The 22,884-nt window shown below is 33.5% G+C and overlaps 1 protein-coding gene across 1 annotated transcript in view; it reads left to right on the plus strand.

Annotated features, from left to right (window-relative positions):
* The window catches only part of Cacna2d1 (calcium voltage-gated channel auxiliary subunit alpha2delta 1), a 448,394-nt gene that overhangs the window by 321,278 nt on the left and 104,232 nt on the right, over nucleotides 1-22,884 (plus strand). The window contains 3 exon segments of the mRNA XM_078040138.1: nucleotides 13,382-13,451; nucleotides 15,663-15,713; nucleotides 16,980-17,079. Of these exon segments, the coding sequence (XP_077896264.1) occupies nucleotides 13,382-13,451; nucleotides 15,663-15,713; nucleotides 16,980-17,079 (221 nt within the window).

Genomic DNA, 22,884 nt, shown 5'->3' on the forward strand with positions numbered 1-22,884 from the left:
TTTTAAAACCATGTGATTACAACAAAAGGTAGCTAATATGTATTGCATCAGTGTTTAATAGACCTCTGGGTGACATTACTTGTTGCTATATCTGTTGAAATAAAATGCAATAGAACCAGTTTGTGGGGTATATGGAGTGACTTTTTCTTCCTTGGGGGTAGACAATTTTTCTCAGGTTGTGTAAAATTTTTTGAAAAAATAGTTTGATAATATCCTAAGGATCAGATAGCATATGACAAGGGTAGTCCAAAGAGTAATGCTTTTTAGTTTAGTTATTAAAGAAACATTTGATAGATTTCTAACCAATGTAAAGAAAAAGGAATAAAGGTGAAGCCTCAGAACTTGTGATATTTGTAAAAATAATGCCTTCAAGGATTCATTATCTTTAAAAATTCCCATCTAGTTTTTACCTGGATATCTGTGAGTAGACACATTATTTAACCTTAGATGCATTAACTTTAGATATATTTAACATATTTGTGGATCACTGTATAAATAAACCTTAAATTGAAGTGACTATTACTTTTTAATACCAATAACTATTAAAAATACAGTGTGTCTATTAGGATAGTTTTTAGCAAACAATTACTGAAAAATCCAAAATTGTGATTTTTAACACCATGACAGTTTGTTTTTAACCCATGTCAACCAGCAATGCATAGACTATGGCTGGTAGAGGGGCTTCACAAGAAAGAAATGGCTACACACTCCTCTTTTCTCTCTCATCTTCTGAGTGTGGTCTCTGTTTCAATCACTGTAATTTGCATTCATTCCTAAGGACAAAGGAGAGTAACCCCCTTCTTTCTAAGAGAACTTCCCAGAAGTCACACAAAACATTTCTTTATAAGTGACACTAGACAGAATTTAGTGGTTTTGTGGTCAGTTTCCTTGAGTATGGCCATGTACCTGGCTTAAAAGCAGATTCTGTTCTGTATTAACTAAGAAGGTGACAAAAGGTATTGGGAACACAAAACATCCCTGCCTCTGTTACTATGTGCTAATCTGTGTTTTCAATCCTGTCATTTATGCCTTCTAGAAAATTAAAATCTAATTAATGTGTTAGGATTTATACATCTTGAAATTTAGATTGCAGTTCAGAACATTGAATAAATGCCAAATAAACTAGACAGAGTGTACTAATAGATTCCCACTAAAGTTGTGACAAAGAAGTAATTATGGATTAGTATCATGGGAGAGGTTTGTGAACTATGACTTGAAAATTACGTTAATTGTTTGGTGTGGTGGAACATGCCTATAATAACAGCTACTCCAAAGGCTGAGAGAGGAGGATCTCAAGTTTGAGGTCAGCCTCTGCAACTTAGTGTTACTTTCTTTCAACAAACAATCAAAAACCCAAACAAAAAAGGCCACAGATGTTGCTCAATGGTACAGTGCTTGTTTAGCCTACATGAGGTCCTGGCTTTAATCCATAGTACTGACACCCCAAAAGAATAGAAAAAAAAAATAAATAAAAATAAAAAAATAAAATACAATGAAGAAAAAAAGACATGATCTTATAATCTTTCTGGAGAACCATAAGGCACAGAGAATAAATAAATAAATAAATAACAAGATGAAGAAGTACTGTTGTAGACTAGTGAACCGTGATTGATTTGTCCTAGAAAAACAGTAATCAAATCAAAAAGCTTATTAATGGCAGATTATATGGCTTTGAATGTCAGAATGACTTGGGATTTAACGTGCAGGCAAAATACCATGCATATTCTGGGCAGTGGGGTATGATGGCTAAGGAGATGTCTGTTCTTATCTGAAGGGGGGGAAAAACAGGCTCAACACAAAGCTCTTGCTATGTATAATGGTCTCATGTGCAATTTGAAAGATATATACAAGGAACCAAGTAGGATTTAAAGAAAAAGAATCTTTGAATAGAAAAGTTGAGGATTTCAGATTTTATAAAAATAAAAGAGTATAAGCTAACTTAAATTTTTAAATTTGAGCGTGACTGGATATGGAAATGTAGGGCAGTTTACTGAAATTAAATATCACAAGCATGTCTTTTGGGGGAGTAAAATGATGGGTTTAATTTAGAATAGTGAAGTTTGAAGTGTTAATTAGAGGGTGCTAATAGTTCTACTTCTAAGTACTGGGTATATATTCTGAATTATGTGATTTGCTTTGCTATATACTACCCATCACTTTGTGGGAGGGATATTCATCTAATATACAAGTGAAATAATGTCATACTATTTGTAGTTCTCAAATAGTTCTGATTTACACAGTTGATTCTGTAGGTCTAATTTCATTGTCTTTTGTATGACTTCGTCCCTTATCTAAATCGTAGTTTTCATAGGTGAAGGTTATAATAGTTGCTCACTTCATTTTCAACTGTGTATCCAGTCATCATTGGCTAAATTATTTATTTTACATGTCAGAATAGTTAAAATGATTGCTAGTGTGAAAATCAGGAAGTGTCTGTAATTCAGCTGGGGATAATAATCTGTATATAAAATATGTGGATAAGTATTCCTAAAAAACTTCAGCTGTTTTTAGCTTCTAAAATATTTCTCATTCTGTTTTTTTTCCTTTCTGTACTGCTAGACTGTTGTACTTTGTGCCATTCATTTGTAGATACATTAGAATTATCGTGTGCATTTTGTTTTTAATGTTCAGCATATTTGATTAAGGAAAATCTAAAAGATTTTTTACTAAAATTAAGAAATGTTATGTACTTTTTTGGGTATAAAAGGTGTAAACTTTGAAAGAAATCTTATCACTATCATCTAAGAATATTTATTGACCTATAGAAGCAGGAAGTGTGTTCCTATAGAATCATAATTTGTTTCTGTTCTTAGAAATATATCATTATTTGATTTATTTACTCACAAATAGGGACCTGTTTCTTCATCAGCATTTACATTTTTTAATATGTGGCACATGTCTGACATTATTTTCTAATAAATCCTCCATGTCTCATACTTCATAAAATGTACTGTGCCCACAGTGGGCCAACAAGAAGATGAAATCTTTGTGTGCCATTTATTTTATTGAATATTCTAATGAACCACACAACTTGACCTTGTTAATTGCTCCTTCTGCTAGCAAAAAAAAAAAAATGCCTGTCTATCTTATTTGAAAATGTTTTACATGATTCATCTGACATCTGAAGAATTATCAGCAAACCACATAATCAGCCTTTTATTTTTAAAATTATGATGATTTTTCCTTAGCTATAATACTATCTACCTGTTCATGACTTTCTGTCACTTACTTATCTGCAAGAAGTGAGAGAAAACTTCTGGAAATATTTCAGTAGAGATATCCCAGTCTTTCTCCAGCTCTTACAATGATATCATCTGAACATCCTGAACATGAAGTCTCATTGCTCAGAAACAAAATTAAATCTTAGAAATTATTTGATTAATTCAGTATAATAAAGTCTGGGCAAAGGAAGGAAGACTGATAAAAGCAAAACAAAATTCTTGTTTCTGAAGGAACAGAAGAATCCTGAGGATTCTAATACCAGTGAGAGAGACTTTTTCTCTGGAAGAGGTCACATGTAGGTGAGAAAGAAGCCTTATCAAAATATTGAAGGATAATGTAAATGTATATAATGTTATTATTTAAAGGTCATCTGGAGTTCAATTTAGATGATTGGTTTTCTGATAAAGTTATATGAGCTGATGTCCATTTAATGACATCTGGCCATTAAGACCATTTAAATATCCTACCTCTCTCTGTATATCTCCAGTTTTGCCTTTCACTATATAGTTCAATCTTCATCATATACTTCTACATGACTTTTACCCCTTTTATTGTATATAAATCTATGCTTTCTTTTCATATCTCTATGTGCTTTGTTCCTGGAGACCATCTCTGGTCATGTGCATTTAATCCATCATTCAAAATAAGATGTAAGCACCACTTCCATGTAAAGGCTTTCCCAAGAATAATCTTTCCTCAGTTGGTTGTTTTGGTGAACTTAGTTTTGATCTCTTTTTTACAATAGCTTTCAAATTTTCTCTTCCTTCAGATATTTGGGATTAACTTATTTTTTTGTCCACTACAATTTGTGCCACTCCAGGTGGAGACAGTTTGTTTCACTTTAACACAATCTATAGAACCTAACATTGTCTTGTATACAGTGGGTAACCAGTATTTATTAAATGAATCTGGATAAACAAGTCAAGATCATAGAGTACTGGAGTTGAAAAAAGTGTTAGAATTTCATAAAAATAATTGCTAAATAAAATGAAATGAGAAAATCGAAGACAAAAAATTATTAGAATAATAATGAGTTACTATTTTCTAGGTCCCTGCCTTGGGCACCTGTCAGTCCCATTCTCTTGCTTATACCAATATTCTCCATGGGGTTTCTGGGGTTAATGTCAGTTTTCATATTCCTAGAAAGTGACAAGAATCTGTACCAAGGGAATGGAGCAGGATGGGAAAATGGCATGACACTATGTTAAAGTGCAAGTTAGAGGAATATGCTTTTAAGTAGCTAAAATATAAGCACATCTTTAAAAATCTATTATTTTAATTAAAAGCCATCAAGAAGATAATATATCATGATCAAATGGGCTTGATCCCAGGGCTACATCCCAGGGATGCAAGATTGGTTCAACATATGCAAAATAATAAATGTATTTCATCATTAAATAGAATCAAGAACATGAACCATATGATCATCTCAAAGTAGAAAATTCCTATGATAAAATAAAGCAACTATTCATATTAAAAACACTGATGAAACTAGGGACAAAAGGAAATAACCTCAATGTTATAAAGGCTATACACAATAAACCTAAAGAGAACATCATATTGAACAGAGAAACACTAAAAGATTTTTTTTCAAAAATCAGAAAAGACAAGGCTATTCACTCTTACCTCTTCTACTTAATATGTCTTGAAACTCTAGCCAGAGAAATTACTGAAGAGAAGGAAATTAAAGGGATGCAAATAGGAAAAGAAGTCAAACTATTTGTTTGCAGGTGACATCATCCTAGAAGATCCCAAAAATCTCACCAGAAGACTCCAAAAGCTGATAAGTGAATTCAGCAACTTTACCAGAGTACAATATCAACACTCTTAAATCAATAGCTTTTCTATAATCCCAAAATGCTTTAGCTGAGAAAGAAATCAGGAAAACTGTCCCTTTCACAATAAACACATGTACACCAAAACAAACAAAGAAATAAACCCCACACACTGGGAATTAATCTAACCAAGGAGGTGAAAGATGTCTACAATGAATGCTATAAAACACTTAAGAAAGAAATTGAAGATGACGTCAGAAAATGGAAAGGCCTTCCATGTTCTTGGATAGGTGGAATGAATATTGTCACAGTGTTTATACTACCAAAAGCAATATACAGATTCAATGCAACCTCCATCAAGATCCCAATTGCATTCTTCCAATTGCATTCTTCCATTCTTCCCAATTGTATCCCAGAACTAGAAAAAACACAGTCCTTCAATTCATTTGGAAGAAAAACACCAGATAGCCAAAGTAATTCTAAGCAAGAAAAATGATGCACAAAGCATCATAATACCCAATCTCAAATTATACTAAAGAGCTAAAATAGCCAAAGTAGTATGGTATTTGCATCAAAATAAATAGGCACACCAGTAGAGTAGAATAGAAGACAAAGAGACAAACTAACATACTTATAGCCATCTGATACTTGACAAAGGTGCCAAACATGTATGTTGTAGAAACGATAGCCTTTTTAACAAATGGTACTGGGAAAACTGTTTATCAAAACATAGAAGAATAAAATTAGATCTCTATTTCTTAACCTGCATAAGTCAAATCAAAGGGATCAAAGAATTAACAATTAGACCAGAAAACTTGCAACCGCTGTCTTGAAACATAAGGTCAACCCTCCATCATATAGGTACAGGCATCAACTTCCTCAACAAAATAAAACCAATAATTAATAAGTGGGATAGCATCAAATAAAAACAACAACAACTACAAAAAAACAAAAACAAAAAAACAAAAAAACAATCTTTTACACCACAAAGGAAACAGTTAAGAACATGAAGAGAGAGCCTACAGGATGTGAGAGAAACTCCTTACCAGCTGCTCCTCTGACAGGGGATTATTATCCAGAATATATAAACAACTCAAAAAACTCAGTGCCAAAAAAAAAAAATAAAATAAAAACCCAATCATTATATAGGCAAAAAAACTAAACAAATTTCTCAAAAGAACAAATGAAAGTGGCCAACAAATATATGAAAAAAATGTTCAACACCTGTAGCAATCAGGGATATGCAAATCAAAACTATGCTGAGATTTCATGTCACTCCAGTCAGAATGGCAATTATCAATCACACAAATAATACTAAATATGAGGATGTTGGGAGAAAGATACATTTTTGATAGGACTGCAAATTAATGAGACCATCTGGAAAGCAGTGTGGAAATTCCTCAAAAAACTGAGAATGGAACCACCATATGATGCAGTTATCCCACTCCTTGGTATTTATCCAAAATAACTAAAATCAGCATCCTATAGTGATACAGGGATTTCAGTATTTATAACATCCCATTTCAAAATAGCCAAATTACAGAATAAACCCCGATACACATCAGTAAATGAATGGATCAAGAAAATGTGACATATATACACAATGAAAGTTTACTGAGCAATAAAGACAAATAAAATAATGGCATTTGCCAGTAAATGGATAGAAACAGAGAATATCATACTAAGTGAAATAAGCCAGACTCAGAAAATCAAGGATTGAATGTTTTATCGCATACGTTGAAGCTAGAACAAGATAAGTGAAAGAAGGCTGCGTAGAGGGGAGATTAGATATCTTAAAACTACAGGGAAGTTAATTGGAGTAGAAAAGAGGAAGAGGGAGGGAAGAAGGGAAAAGAGAAGAAAAACAGAATACATTTAACAAAATCATGTTATGTATATATAAATGTGCCAAAGGGAATTTTACCTTTATGTGTAGAAAATATCAATCAAAAATAAATAATAAAAGAATGAAAAGAAGATGAGTAGAAGAAGGAGAATAGGGAGAGGAAGGAGGGGAGAGAAAGAGGGAGGAATGGGGAGTGAAATAAAATTTCTTGCATAAGTTTTTGCCAAAATGAGCCCAAATATTATGTATAATTATGATGTGTAATAGAAAAGCATAAGCAAAACATTTTAAAAATCTAAAATAAGTAACTCTAGTGAGTCAATAATAACTGTTCTCAATTATTTGTTTATTGCTTTTTAAGTGCCAGTTCATAGAATCATAATAGTTACCCATAAATATGGGATTGCTAATCTCATTTTATTTGAAAAGAGTTAAGTACTTTATCGAAATTTATGCATCCAGTGAAAAATCTAGGTAGATTAATTCCAAAACTTATGCTCCTCTTAAATTCTGACTAGTTCCAAGCCGAAAATATAGTCTTAAAGAAGAGATAATAGAATCTTTCTGTTATTATTCACCTAATTCCAGTTTTATCTTCTGCTTATGATCTCATTAATAGTTCTGAGCCATAAAGCTTTTATAATTCATCATTTTAAAACTTGATCTGGAAAGGTGCATTGTCTTGGGACCAGTTACTTTTCAGAAAAATATGTCATTCCCAAATTCAGTATTGATGTATAAATATAAGACAAATAGCAAAACTACCCAATTTCAGCATTATAAGTATTGAATACCAATAGGCTGCTGCTTCCTAGGGCCAAAATTATATTCTTATAAGAATATATAGAAATGAAAAAAAAGTAGTGAAGCAAATTCAAAACATGCTGTGAAGATTTTTGCTTCCTGTACATACTCCTAGTTTTAAATCTTTACCCAGATTTGTATGAGTGAGGAACCAGTATTACTTCAAGATAAACAGCATAACAGAGGCATAAAATAATAGTCTTAGGTAAAACTCCTATCTTGTAAGTGAACCAGTTGGTTAGGGTAACTCTAGCCTGTAGAGTTATTCATCAACCAAGGTTCTATCTACTTGCCATTCCTTAGGGTGTCATTCCAAATCTGCATGATCCACTTGCTGCCCACATATATAATATACAATGATTGCTTCTGCTGTACCCAATAAAACCTTTCATTTGGACACCAGCATGTCCAACATGAGGCCACAAGAGTGGGGGCAGTGGTAATTAGAGGAAGGCAAGCAGTGTGACTGACAAACTTTCTCAGCTCCTCTGATTCTTTCTGAGTGCTCTGTGGGAATCATCTGCTCACATCCTATCTACTGCATTTTATAAAATGACTCCACTGTGGCAAGAGACATTGAGAAGTATAATCTCTGCATGGCCCTCAACTAATACTTGAGGCCTGCTATTGCTAAAAGGAATAAGAAATACATATTGAAGTCCTGGAATAGAAGATGCCTCTGACAATTCAAATATCATTTCATACTTTTGCCCCCCACATGTTGAACACTTGCTTCCGTCCACAGATGGTCCAAAGTCCCAACTAGTTAGTACTAGCTAGAGTCCAGGATCTCTGGGTCACATGCAATTTTCTCCTTAATTTAGTATGACTTTTTAAAATTTGACTACATTATAATTCAGCAGAATACTATTTTGTCAACCCTATTAATTCCAGTTGCTTGCCCACGGGTATGATACACAATTGTTGCTTTTGCTAGTTATAATAGAAAAACTCCCACTTGGAAAAAGAGCAAGAAAAACAGAGCCATCCCTGATCCATTATTTTCCCTACCCATCTGATCAAGAAAGAAATCCAAAGCCCTGGTAACTTGCATAAAGCAAGTTTCTCAGCTCCTCTGATTCTTTCTGAGTGCTCTGTGGGAATCACTCACTTGTCTAAAATACTGTTGGACACATATGAATAGGCTGTGCTTGGGGCTAGACAGCTTTCTTACCTTGCTGTTTTCTGGTGCAACTTTGGAGCCCAAGAGTTGCTTTAGGGCTCAAATAATTACAGTGCTTCTGCAGACCAGGCTTGTAGTTTGTTTAGTAATTCAAACATCAACAACAATGCTGCATTGGTTTCTAGTTATTTTCTTCCAGTGAATTTCTTATATAAGCAATCCTACTGCTAAATTTAGTCAGAAATGACTTTTCAATCTGACATCTTTTATTTATTTACTAGGTTCTGAATTCAGTCCATTCCCTTCTCCTTCATCTTAGGGCTGGTTTATTTGAAAAACATTGACTAAGTATAGAAAATTTGATATTATCATTAGTAGTAAACAGTAATGATTTAAAAAGTGTCTATCTGTACTTGTGGCAAAAGTTATATAGCTTCCCACAGAGTTTTGTCCTCCTCCATAATTATGAAATCTCATTTTGGAAGTGACTGACTAGCCAAGGATTTCATTTCTTAGACCTCCCTTGTGTCTGTATAGGACCATGTGGCTAATTCTTTCCAACAGAATATGGAGAAAGTGAGATTATCATGACTTGCCTGTATCTTCTCCACAGTTAAGATCCTTTAGCAGCTTGAGTGACCTTGGAAGACAGTGGTCAAAGGCAAAAGCTCTTCTAGCTTTAGACCTCTGTGTAACTGTCTGGAGCAGAATCTGTGTCTCCCATGACTAGTAATATCTTGGTCTGTTATATGAGTGAAAATTCCTATGCTAAAACACTATGCTAAGAACAGTACTATGCTGAGAATACTTACTGTGCTAATTACTATGCTAACAATATTTGAGATTTATACTTCAAGGCATGTTACATCACCAATACTAATATACAATCATCTTTCTGTTTTCAGTATTTCCATGATAACTCAAAATCTGAATAGGTCAGCTATTTGCTTTTCTAGTTTCTGTGGTGTGTTGGTATGTCGTACTAGTTCATACGTAGGAGACTCATCCATGCTGCTCATCCATACTGAACCTGGATGTGGAAGCCATGGTACAAATTAGGAACTGTATAGAATCTATTCTCAAATGGAAATTGTTAGATAGTAATACTCAGATTTCTGGAAATTTGTAAGCTATACAATACACATTTGGTGAATTAATTTTTGCTTTAAAAAGAGTACTAGTTGATTATCTTGGCTAGCAATCCAGAGCATGACTAATATAAGAGATGACCGAGACAAGACTAAAATAATGGTCTACCAATGAGTTTGGGGCAAAAGGATCAGGAGTGATTTTAAAAGGCATTTTCAAGTATATTAAACATGCTACTTTTTATTTTCATGAGATTACAGATGTGAAGATTGTTCAAGTTAGAAACTACATTTGAACTTAATAATTGGAAATGCAATTATCTGTTTTGTGAAGTGGTATTTCTATCAAGAGCATCAATCCTCAATGCACCATCATTTGTTTAATTTTTTTTTCCCAGCCACTACAATGAAAACTGGACAGTTTCCTATTTTCTTTAGATTATATTAAGTATAAAATGGCTCTAAGATTTTCATACCTTCTCAAAAATATACCTCTGTCATGTTTCAGTATTCTGAGTCAATGTACAGGTAAACATCTGCTTAAGTCAGATCAATAGCTGCTACAGTGCATGCTTGATAGCATGTGAAATAGTATACCAGTAGAACTGGTAAGAGACACATCCACAATTTATTTTTTCCAGAGGAAAAGTGTTCTCATAAGTGAACATCATTGCCTTTAATGATGGTGGTCAGTAATGAGATGCCACATTGTAGGCTATTTCTGTTCTTCTGTCCTGCATTCCAGAAAAACTTTCTGGAACACTAACAGGACATCTAAAATGGGCAATACACATTTTGCAGGGATTTGAGAAACTGATTTCATGGCATGTACTGTCACTATGTCTGATTATGAAACCGATTATTTCAGGGAATTATGGTATATGGTTCTTATTTCTTTTACTATTTGATATTCTATAAAGTTAAGCTTATATAAAAAAATGTGCTCCTTAAATTCTACAAGGAGATTTTACATGTCAATCACAGAAGAAATTATATTGTTTAATTTTACCATGATTTATAAATATCTTAATTTAGTCTAATCTCAGGATATGACTTAACAAAATCTCAGAAAGCTTATGTAAGATTATTAATATTTTTAAATATAGCCACCTAAGATTATAATATTTTAATGTTATTTTGTCTTTAAAGAAAGATAAGTTTTATGAAGTGTAGTACTTCCCTATCAGTTCATTTCATTTAGCAATTATAGTAGTGAAACAAATCCTAGATGAATGTGCTCTATAAAGAATTCAGAAATGTAATTTTAAAGAACTTTCAAATTCCCATTTCATTAAATCATTGATCAAATTTATTGCTAACTGCTATTGACAGTGGACTACTCTCACTTCTCTCATCTCTTCTGTACATCAGTACTAAGTCTTGGTCCAATCAGGGTTGTGGAGGGGAGTGAAAAATAGTAATTTGAGCCAGGGAAAGTTTATATTTTAATAAAGAATTAACTATAACAGGGATTAGAGTAATGATGGAAATGGATGGGATTACAGAGAATTCTAAAGGCTAAATGAATGCCAGATACAATACCTTATAACTTAATATACAATTACTATCCCTAAGCCTAGTAGAGTACCCAAGAAAGAGCCACAATTTCCTTACTGATGTCCTGAGTTTCAGACCTTCTTCATAAGGACATGATCATGGTCTACACTGGTAGGACTTGCTGAAAATTCACTTTCTGTCCAAGGTGTCTCATTGGAAGCTTTTCACTGCAAAAAATGGTTGGGGACTACTGCTGGCCTTCAGGTGCCTGGTGAAGCTTCCCAAGGTGTAGGAACATGGGAGAACTGCAGCACATCAGGAGATGAGCTCTAGAAAACAGGTTTGCACAGCCAGAGACAGCAGAAAAGCAGTGCATGCTACACCTGCCTGTGATGAGCTAATGAGCCAAAAACATCAAGAAAAGACCTTTGCCTCATTCAGAGTTTGCATCACCTACTTACAAAGCTTGAAGATATGCCAGCTGGTAAAAGATAAGTGTACAAAGAACCCAGATCCATTTTTCGTAGGACAAGCCCAAAGGGTAACATTTAGAGTTAAGAGGCAATGAATATATACTAGGCATAATATGCTACTGAAATTAAGATACAATTTCTTTAAATTTTTAGTTATTACTAAGATATTAACTTTGGGAATCAATATTATAGATGAATAGTTGAAAGTGAACTGAGGTGTCTACCAAAATGCCTGTTGCTCAATTTTAGTGCTGCAAAAGTGAAAGATACTTTGTATCACTGGCACTTAGATTCTGCAAATGCAAATTGAAAGAATAAATTTACCATATCAGTTACATTGACTATGTCAGTAATTGGTTCTTGGGGGAGTGCTATATTTAAGCTTACTGTTTCATGTAAATGTGATTAGTCATTTAAAATGAATAAATCATTTTATATTATAGCCACTAATAGGAAAAAAATTTCACAGTCAAGGAGGGATTTAGTTGTATATATTTTAGACATGTCCTAATTGGCCAAATTATATTCATTGGCTAATAAACCTGACTCTCAGTAAAGTTCTCCTTAATTTACATAGGTACACAATAAAGAAAAGGGTAAAATAGATTGTGGCACATCAGTCATATGACTTGAATTTTCCCAAGGGTCCCATGTGTAAATATCTTCAAAGAGAGAGACTTGTTTCATCATGATAGTATAATCCAATACATTAGCATTTATTTTTCTCTAGTAGGTCTAAGGTGTGTGTGCAAGTTAAACCTTATAAAACATTTTAATTAAAGTAAGTGTAGATAAATTAGAATAAGTATAAACTAATTTCGTTTAAAAATCAATAATATTATGCTAAAGTTCTGATTACTGCCAAATGATAGATACTATGGAACTAAAAAATATACTGATTCCAAACTAGAATTATTGTACATCTCTGAAATAATTTTTTAAATTATGGAATTATTTTAATTATGGTCTAACCTTTGAATTAGGATTTCAAAATAGTTTGGCTCATTATCAAATATATGATTATGAAAATTAAAAGGTTATTTTAATTTTTAAAATATTTTATAACTGTCTAATAAAATCTTATGTAGACCAAAATGAATAAAAACATTGAATAAAAATAAAACAATCGAATCCATAATATCCATTAGTGGCACATAAATTTGCTGTCAAGGTAAATTTTCTGTTTAAAGAGGTGAGGGAAAATGTAAAACCTTTGGATCCTTGATAAGACATATAAGTTAGCACCCTTGATAAGACATAAAGTTTAGCACAAAACCCTTATATCAGGGTTATTTTTGAAATTATGTGAGAAAAGAAAATGGCTTATATTGACTTTCTTTTGTACTAGTGTGTTGTTTTCTACAATAAAAGAGAAAATACTGAGGGCATAAAAATGATACCTCCTATTCAAACATTGGTATAAATAAGTGGAAATTATGTCCGTGGTGTTTTCTATGGAGTTTCGTAAGGAGTTTTCTTATGGGGGAGGATTACACTATTTTTGTAGAGCTTATCTAATATATTGTTGTAATTTTTCCTTTTTTGCTTTAAAGCTTCCCCTTGGGTTGATAATAGTAGAACTCCAAACAAGATTGATCTTTACGATGTACGCCGAAGACCATGGTAAGGATTTTTCCCTGACCTTAAATGTGAGAAAGACAAAACAAGTTTTGTTAAAAATGTTGGGGAGATGTTTTCATTATTAGGATGTACATTCTCTAATTATGTAAAGTTTTCTTAAAAGTAAATATAATCAAAGGTAAGTACAAGTGATGAGTTTATGGAGAAATAAGGCAGATATTGCTGAAATGAAATACCACATTTCAAATGGACTATCTTCAGATTTATATGCAGTCTCAGCTTCAAATCTCTTTCGGCTGGTGGGGATTTCTGTTGAAGGCTTCCCAGTTTGCTTGGGATAGATCTCCAACAGAGATGGCACGGAGTAGGAGATAGTTGGCCTCTGGCAATGAACTAATGAGAACTGGCCCTACAGTAAAAGCTGCCCCTAATTATATTCCTATAACTTAGATTTTATTTTTTTTCCAAAAGGAAGTTTTATTTGTCCCTCAATACAAAAGCAACTAATTCTCCTAATATAAGATGAAAAAAAATATTGATAATCTATAGTTGGACTCATTGGGAAATAACTATCAATTTTGGGTTTTTTATTTTATTTCAATTTTTGAAAAAAAGAGTTAATATATAACTGTATCTTTTTAATGCATTCATATTATATGTAGCATAGTGCTTTGTATCTCACCCTTTTAATACCATTACCTTTGAATACACATTCATGATAAGAGATATCATTTTTAAAATATATGGTAACTTATTTAAGAAATAAACTATTATTGGATATTTAATTTATTCCTAACATTTGGCTCATGTTTCTAACAGATTCTAAGCAGCATAATGGTTGATTCAATGGACATGTATTTAAGACTATTAAGTTCCCTGTTAAATGTCCCAGTACCAATTTGCATGAACACCAGACCAGTATCATAGTGACCAATGTTAATCTGTGTGTTATTCTTGATAATATTTCTCTGGTGTATCTCTTTGGAGCCATATGTTGTTGAGTGGAAGCAAAGATTACTATAACACATGATTTGGGTTCAGAAATCTTCATTGTTTTGTGGGAAACATGGAAGCTAGATTCTAACCATAAGAAGCAATCAGCATCCTCTCTTGTTGTCTTCCCATGGAGAAGCCTACCACCAGTGGTGTTAAGATGCTAGGCATTAAGACTGATGTTCTGCATGCATCACCTTATGTCAGATGATAATGCATCAATTAAAAATAAATAAATACAAACAAAAACCAAACCAAACCAAAAATAAATAAATAAATAAATAAGGCACCAGGCATGAACTAGATTAGGCTTCCATGGCAACACACACCTACAACTGCCATTTTACCTTCTTATAGGGAAGCAAGCATGGATGCAGATTATAAACTGACTGCTTCATCAACACAGACATGAATAGGTGGCAACTGTGCTGCAAGTTTTGTGAAAAGTAATGGGAAAGTAACCTGCAGGCTTATGAGAAGCTAGATTTCCAGTCATGGGCAGAGAGACCACAGAAATGACTAGAAAGTCAAGTTCCTATTGTAGCCTGGCAGCAGGAGCTTTCAAGGTTTTTGAAATCTCTCTACAATCAATGAACCATCTGTGCAAAACTCTCCTAGAGTCTCTTTAAAATGCAGATTCTGATTCTCTAAGGCTGTGTTTAAATTAGGAATCAACATTTTAAGCCGATTCTTGGAATGATTTTTGAATACTGTAAAGTTTTTGTGAGCCTACTTGAAATTCTTGGTGCTAACATTACCTACTGTGTGATTTCTTAGTTACCTTATTGGCCTGTTTAAAAATATATACATTTTTTAAGTTTCTAGACCACCGATCTTTTTTGCTTATACTTTTTATATTTAAAAATAGGATAATCTGTTGTTCATTGGAGTGGTTTAAAAAACATGTGGTCAACAATTGCAGCTCAAGATGGCTGCTTTTTCCTGTAGAAAATGTTCTTCTGGGAGGTGATTTCATTCACTGTTAGTATTAAAAATCTATCTTTTGTTCTTTTGTTATAAATATCTGGAAAATATGATTTAATTATCATGCCTTTGTCATCTCTAATGTCAGGTTAAATGTAACCTTTTCAAGCTGCCATTTCAGAATGTGAAAAAAGGCCATTTTCTACTGAGATTGCATGGAATTAGGTCTTTGCTTGGAAAATGCCAATATCAGAGATCTGTTAAAATCAAGACAATTAATATCTACGCTTGTTATGTTGCAGAGAGGAAAAAAAAAATATGTGCTATTTGTTTCAGGTATATCCAAGGAGCTGCATCTCCTAAGGACATGCTTATTCTGGTTGACGTGTAAGTAGTTAATTATTACATATTTTTATGCTGAGCATTGGAGAGAATTTGTAGGTAATAGTAATATGTTGAAACTGTATGACAGTTTGAAAAAAAAAAAGAGAGCATGATTTTTATACTTTTTTATCCACATAAGGAAGCCACAATAACAAAATCAGCAAAGATTAATTTATTGAAAATGAGAAAACTTTCATGTTTATAATGCAGAAAGTGGGGAATTATGGCATGGTTCTAAAGTCTGCATTTTTTTAAAAAAAAACTACTTATTTGTTTCTAATTATTTATTTATATTTTGAGCAATATTTAAATACAGAATTGCTGAAACTAAGCAGTTATTCCTACCAAAAAAAGATTCATTTGACACTTGAGTCATTAATGACTCAATTAAATTTTATGGGGTCTGGGAAGGTGAGAGAGTGCTTGCATGAAAGGCCTTGTGAGGCCTTGAGTCATGAGTTGCATTCCAGTAGCAAAAAAAATAAAAACCCAGAAGAAAAGTGAGTTACGGTTTTAGAAATCTGGTCATAAAATAGATGAATGTTAACTATTTTATTAAATGTTAGTACTGTGACTTTTTCAAGGGACATGATGATATATAAGAAAATTTCTAGGAGTTTATATACTGGTCATTTTATTTATTTGTTACATTATTTCAAGCTAAGATACTGATGAGTGTCCATGATGTTGAAGTGGGAGTTAGTCACTTAGAGTTGAGCCCCGAAAATAAGGGAGGTCACAGAGGACCATAGAAAATATAGAGACAAGAAAAATGAATATTAAGTTGTAGAGGATATCTACTTCAGAGTGCCAAACAAGGCATTCTCTCACAAATCTATTGTCATACAGTGGTTTTGTGGCTTTATAATTATTGGCTCAATAAAGTCAAACAGTCGGCTTCTAGGACAGTGACTGTGTCTATAACCTCTGTAGCTCTCTCTGCTAAATTGGCTCTCAGGGCTGGTATTTTATACATATGCTTTGAATGAGCAAATATGCCTTGAGTATCCATGTATTTTATAAATTGTCTCTTGCAGGTAATTTTGGCAGTTTCATTTAGACATACATATTGATATTGGTAGAAGATGAAACATAAAGTTTCTTATTTTCATTCTATCAAAAAATCTCTTCTACAAATTTTTTAGAGACATTTCTTATTTGAATATTATGTAAATGATCCAGGTTTAATGCATAAGCTGTCTTTCCTTATGATGCTGTTGATGAAATACCTGGTGAGTAACTCATGCAGACCCACTTGTCTGTCCCCAGGAGTGGAAGTGTCAGTGGATTGACTCTTAAACTAATCCGAACGTCTGTCTCCGAAATGTTGGAAACTCTCTCAGATGATGATTTTGTGAATGTAGCTTCAGTGAGTATAAGTTGACTGCACTTTCCTGAATTATATCTGCATTTTCTATCTCCCTTTGATTTTGGATATGTCATATTTTTATCTTAGACAGGCTGAGATATGTGATACTGTTCAAAGACTATCTTACTGCGCTATCCTACCATTTTTACTGATTCTTTTATACTTCCATGCCAAGATTCTTTCTGAGTTTCTTAGGGTTTATCTCTGATATGATAAGTGAAATAATGAATATGAATGAAAAGCATTCCTCATATTCTTCACTCAGCAGTGCTTGGATAGGTAATGAGATCCCCTCACTCCTCAATGCCTTTGGGACTCCTGGGAAGTAATGTCTTGGCAGTATGATTAGGGGGTGATTTTCCATTCGTTATAATGCTCATTTTCTTCCTGGACAAATAACCATAATGCATTAGAGTTTTCAAATATGCTTTTTTTCTTTATAACTCAAGAACAAATAGACAAATAAATGTGCCCAGAACCATTTTAGACCTTCTTACTCATCACTAGAAATTATTGAACTCTGAAGCAAATGAAATTTTTAAAAAATAGGATGTTATCACATTTTATTTTAATTCATTGAATTTAAGCAAAATATTTCTTGGCCATTTTCTTTTGGATAGTTCATGTTTGTAGTCTTAGAGATGGATTTAGGAGGAGAAATCTCTGGTGAGGCTATTTTTTATTGAACATATGAGAATGGATCTGCCTCTGAATTCATTTGGGAGGAACAGGATAAAGAAGCAATTGATTTTCTCCCCTTCCTGGAAGGGTGCCACTAGGGTTGGTGGGAGGCAGGAGACCTGGTATAATCCCTTGTCAACTGAAGCTTCACATAACTAAATGAAGGCTACACAAAGAGGAAGAGAATTTAATCCCTAAAATGCTTTTAATGGGATACTCCTGGCTAAGGGCAGCAAGAGTTAGTAGAACCCAATATTTATGGTGCACAATTCCCTGAAATGTCCACAGGTGCCACAATTTTCTGGAGAATAAATTGGAGATATGTTGCCATTTAAATAATTTCACAAGGAACCCTGGGAAATTCTCTTAAAGAATTTATGTAGGCAGAGAGATGTACATCTAATTCAGGAAGTAAAAGGCTGGGGAGATAGCCATCATCCATATCCAGAACTCTCATGCCTACTTCATGAGATCCTTTAGTTTTCACGTGGCCTTGATATTACTTAGTAAAGCTTGATGCTGCATAAGACCTCTGATTCATCTCAATCTGATTTTCCAGATTACTTATATCAAAAAAATGCAAACAAGTAAAATGTAATACTTGACCTCTCAAATAAGGTGATCAGAGAAGATACTTATTTAGCTCTATTTGCATATAAACATATTAATTGTGAAGGCATTGCCTTGAATGTTAAGAAGATTATCTTTGTCATAACAAATGACAAAGGCTTAAATATCTTATAGAGGGCAGCTTGACATATTTACTGAAATTTATGTAACACTAATAGATATGAAATATGGCTACTGTTTCCAGACCTGAGCCTCAGTCATGGACGTTAAGTATTACTAGTTTATTTGGGAGAAAGTCACAGAAAGAACTGGAGTTAGGCCAGTGAAGGGAGAAAGCCAATTAAAGAATGTAGATTTAATTTTAGGAAACTTAATTCCCCTTAGAAATTCTGGAAAACCAAGAGTTTGTTCACTTTAGTGTTATCTTGTCAAAATCCCAAGGAGCTGTGGTGTTAGGTACCAGCCTTCCATATGATGGGGAGGACAGATTCTGGCCACAAGAGGCCATGCTGAAACCAAAGACTGCCTATGCTAGAAGCTGGGAGATGGTCAGTGTCCACTTTGTCCAGTCAGTGATTCTTAAAGTTGGAGACTGGTTACAATTTTAAAAAAACAGACAAGCACAGTATACCAGGATGGCATACTCTGAACCAAGGTCATAATTTACTTCATCTTTTCTCCAGTCATTTTCCTGTACCCTTATTCAACTCTTTTTACTTGTAGCTTCCTTGGTGGCATGGCTCACATGTTTTGTCCCCCCCTCACACCCCAGAGACCTATGAATTCATGATTTCTGTGCCCAAACAGTAGTTTCTGCAATTTTCCATTTTTAGTTATTACCATTCAAATAGAAATTGAACTCATTCCCTGAGTTTCATTCATGGTCCTTCCTGCCCACAGTATATAGTAGCAACTCCCATGATAATCACCATTTTTTGTTTGGTAGTTTGGGGTGTTTGTTTCATGTTGGTACACTGCCATGAGAAGCCTACAACATCCATATGGTAACTGTAGATTTTTATTTGTTGAAATCATTACTGACCCTGGCAAAACCCATGTCCCATGCCCACACATACAATTGAAAAGCAGAACACGTATTTCATCGAAATTGGAGGGACAGAGAGTATACATTTCTCAAAGGATCTCTTTGAGTTATAGTGACAGGGGATAGTCCTACTTCCTGCCGTGGTTTTCATACATATGCATTTGATTTTGGGGAGGCAGAACCATGGAAAAGGGGAAATATAGTTTATACCCTTTGCCAGTTTTCATGATGTAAATACACAATGGCCAATTTCAAGCTACCAATGTGAGGTCAACTGGCCTTAAAAATTTCTGAAAATTTAGCCATCATTTTCATGGGCTGTTCCAAACTGGCTATAGAATATACCATCATGATTCATGGAACCACAATTCAAAACTGTGTCACTTCTAGAAAGACAGCATCACAAATTGAATTGTCACCTCCAGGCTGGAACCTGTTTTACCAGGCTAGCAGTTTCTAGTGACATACATATGTTAGGCTTTGTATTGTTTTGTCATCTATTATTGAACTTCCTTTACCATAAAATGGTCTGCTTCATTTTAGAAGATGTTATAAAAGACACCATGATTATAAATCAAGTAGTATATGAATCCAAGGAATAGTGATATTAGAAGTGCCACTATGAAAATGCAAGAATCCCATTGTAGGAATATGTGCCAACAAGAAAAATGAATTTTTCGCCTACTCTGGGAAAGTAACAAGCGATGTAATAATCTTTCCATGAATTTGCTGATTGTATTATTTGAGAAGAGCAGAACATGGAATTTGACTATTCCCATTGGGCTGGTCACTTTACCAGTGGCAGTAGCTACAAAAGAATAGGTGAAAATGAGTCCATGCCTATCCTTTCTTACTATTAATATTTTTTCTCCATTCTGGGGCCAATTTTTCAAGTACCCCAGTTATCACATACAGAGCTGGTTGACCTCTAGTGTACAAATCATCTTATCTATACAATTATTCAGTACCTCCTCTATGATGAATGCCCTCTAGTAAATATTTATGTAACACAATGAGGTTCACACTTTATGCTTCTTTCTATAAGTAAGGGGACTAATTAGGTCTGCCTATCTTAGAGAGGATAAGGGAATCCAGAAATTCAGTGTTTCCATGTATATCTATTGAATTAGTCTTAGGGTTCCATTCTTTGCTTAATTGTACCCTAAATATTTTTTTCAGTGTCCCCAAAACTGCTTATATCATCAGTGTTTTTTTTTTTGGTTTTTTTTTTTTTTTTTTTTTTTTGTGTGTGTGTGTGTGTGTGTGTTACTGGGGATTGAACCCAGAGCTTTGTGCATGCAAGGCAAGCACTCTACCAACTGAGATATATCCCCAGCCCCATACCCTGACTTTTGCATAGAAACCTGCCAAGCCTATGAATAGAGCCTCTTTTATAATTCCAATTCTAAAAAGCCAATGCTGAGCCTAATTTCTAGCTCATGTTTACCTTCCCACAGCTGAAATGAGAATCTCTTTATTAGCTGATATTGAAGTATTGTGGGTTTCTTACTTTGCTCTTCATTCATAGTTCACTGACCTCAGACTGTCATTTTCTTCAGGGAAATTTAACAACCAGCTCTTAGCTTTATGAATACTATGGTCCCCATATCTCTCAGAAGCTATGTGCATCCCCTTCAATCTACATTCAGTTCAGAACACCATAGATGGAAATCTTAGTGATTGTAATGCATCTGAGGTGTTATCCTGGCTCCAGTTATGACTGGTACATCCTGTTACTAAGGAAGTTTTTGTTGGCATATGGCTTGTGCAAGGTTTAATTCTAGAATCCCACCTGAATATCTGTTTACCAATACCACTGCTTGTGTCAACTTTGATTGGGTTGATGCATTATCCAATAGGTTATCTTCCTGAGTAAGTGGAGTTTCCTCCCCTGGACAATTCTGGGAACCAGCATTGATTACAAGAGTGAAAGTTGTCCTTTCCAAGAGAAAATGTGCTGGAATATACAAAATTAATGACAGCTCCCAAGGTAGATAGTTCCCTGGCATTTTATAGCCCACCATATGCAATGGCAGAGGATTGCTATAGGCTTAAGCAGTTAAAAGTTAGCATTGTGTGAATGGAATTATGAATGGGATATCAATGGTATATGTCATAGAAAATGAACAATGCTATTAATAAATATGTCTTAAAAGAATTTCTGATTAAACGATCTTTGAATGAGTTTTATACTTCCAACATTTGGCCAAGAGTTAATAGTTCTTTTTTAGTTAAAGAAATTGGATGGGATTTGATATTGGGATTATTAATGCTTGACAAATTTTAAAAACCACTGATTTTCTTAAAAGTATTATGGTCCTGACAGTTCTTTGTAGTATCCTCACTTGGTGTGGCTTGAAAATGTAAGCAGAAAGCACCTGGGCAAATAAAGAACAGGGGATGCTTTTTGATCAGGAAATAATGCACCTTGATAACTCACTGTAAGAATTGTGAAAGTATCTCAAGAAGACATTCAAAAATAGGAAAGAAGAGTGATATGGAAATGTACACAATTGTGGAAATGATAAGAAGAATATTACAGGAAACCACTAGGAAGTTGAGGTCAGTGATTTCTCCTTTGACTCCCAGAGAAATTTATTACTGGTCTTAGTTCCTACCTCCTCCTCAGGCTTGCTTAGTTTTGGTTATTTTCTTAAAAATTGTACATGGCTCTTATTTACCATAAGGAGATATATTTTTTGTTTGATTGTTATTTTTTTTATTTTTGTTTGATTGATTTTTTGGTCAACTATATTCTGAAATTTTTGTTTGTCATGTACTTTGTTTAATTTTATTATTTTGCAATAATCATTAGTTCATTTTCAAGATTGGAAACTCAACTAAATTATTTTAAATGATCATATTTTTCCAGACATTGATTTGCCATTCAGAAAATCAGTACAAATAAAATCCATAATAGATATGCATTTATTGTTTATCTTATTCGTGAATTAATCTTCAGTTTAATCTTAGATGATGGATAATTATAAGAATATGATTCTACTCATGTGGCAGAAAGTATTCCATTTTCTTCCTGGTAACTAGTTCAGTCTTTCAGAAAAACCTTGTGAGGTAAATGAAAATACTAAATTTTATGGATAAAGAAACAGATTTCTAGTAACTTTTCCAAGGAAGAAGACTGAATTGGAGTATAACCATTTCCATGTATGAATATGGATTTAACAAATAAACTTATGAAACTGACTCTTCAAGAAAAATATAAAATGTATTTTCTGATTTTATAGTCACAGCCAATAATTATACACTAAAATAAATTGTAAACTAAGATCCAAATAACTGGCTTATAAAAGCAAAGAGAAATATACTTTTAAAAATATAAACTTAAACTTATTATTCCATTTTGAAGAAAGATGCTATTTGTGTTTACATAGAGGAATTCTTTATGGAAATTTGCTGTAAGTTGGCTTGAAAAAGCGTATATGAATTGGATTATTCTATACTTGCAGATAAACACATAAATATTATGTCTAAATTATATATTTTTTCTA

The sequence above is a fragment of the Ictidomys tridecemlineatus genome, chromosome 2, assembly GCF_052094955.1.
Source record: "Ictidomys tridecemlineatus isolate mIctTri1 chromosome 2, mIctTri1.hap1, whole genome shotgun sequence".
Taxonomy (NCBI): domain Eukaryota; kingdom Metazoa; phylum Chordata; class Mammalia; order Rodentia; family Sciuridae; genus Ictidomys; species Ictidomys tridecemlineatus.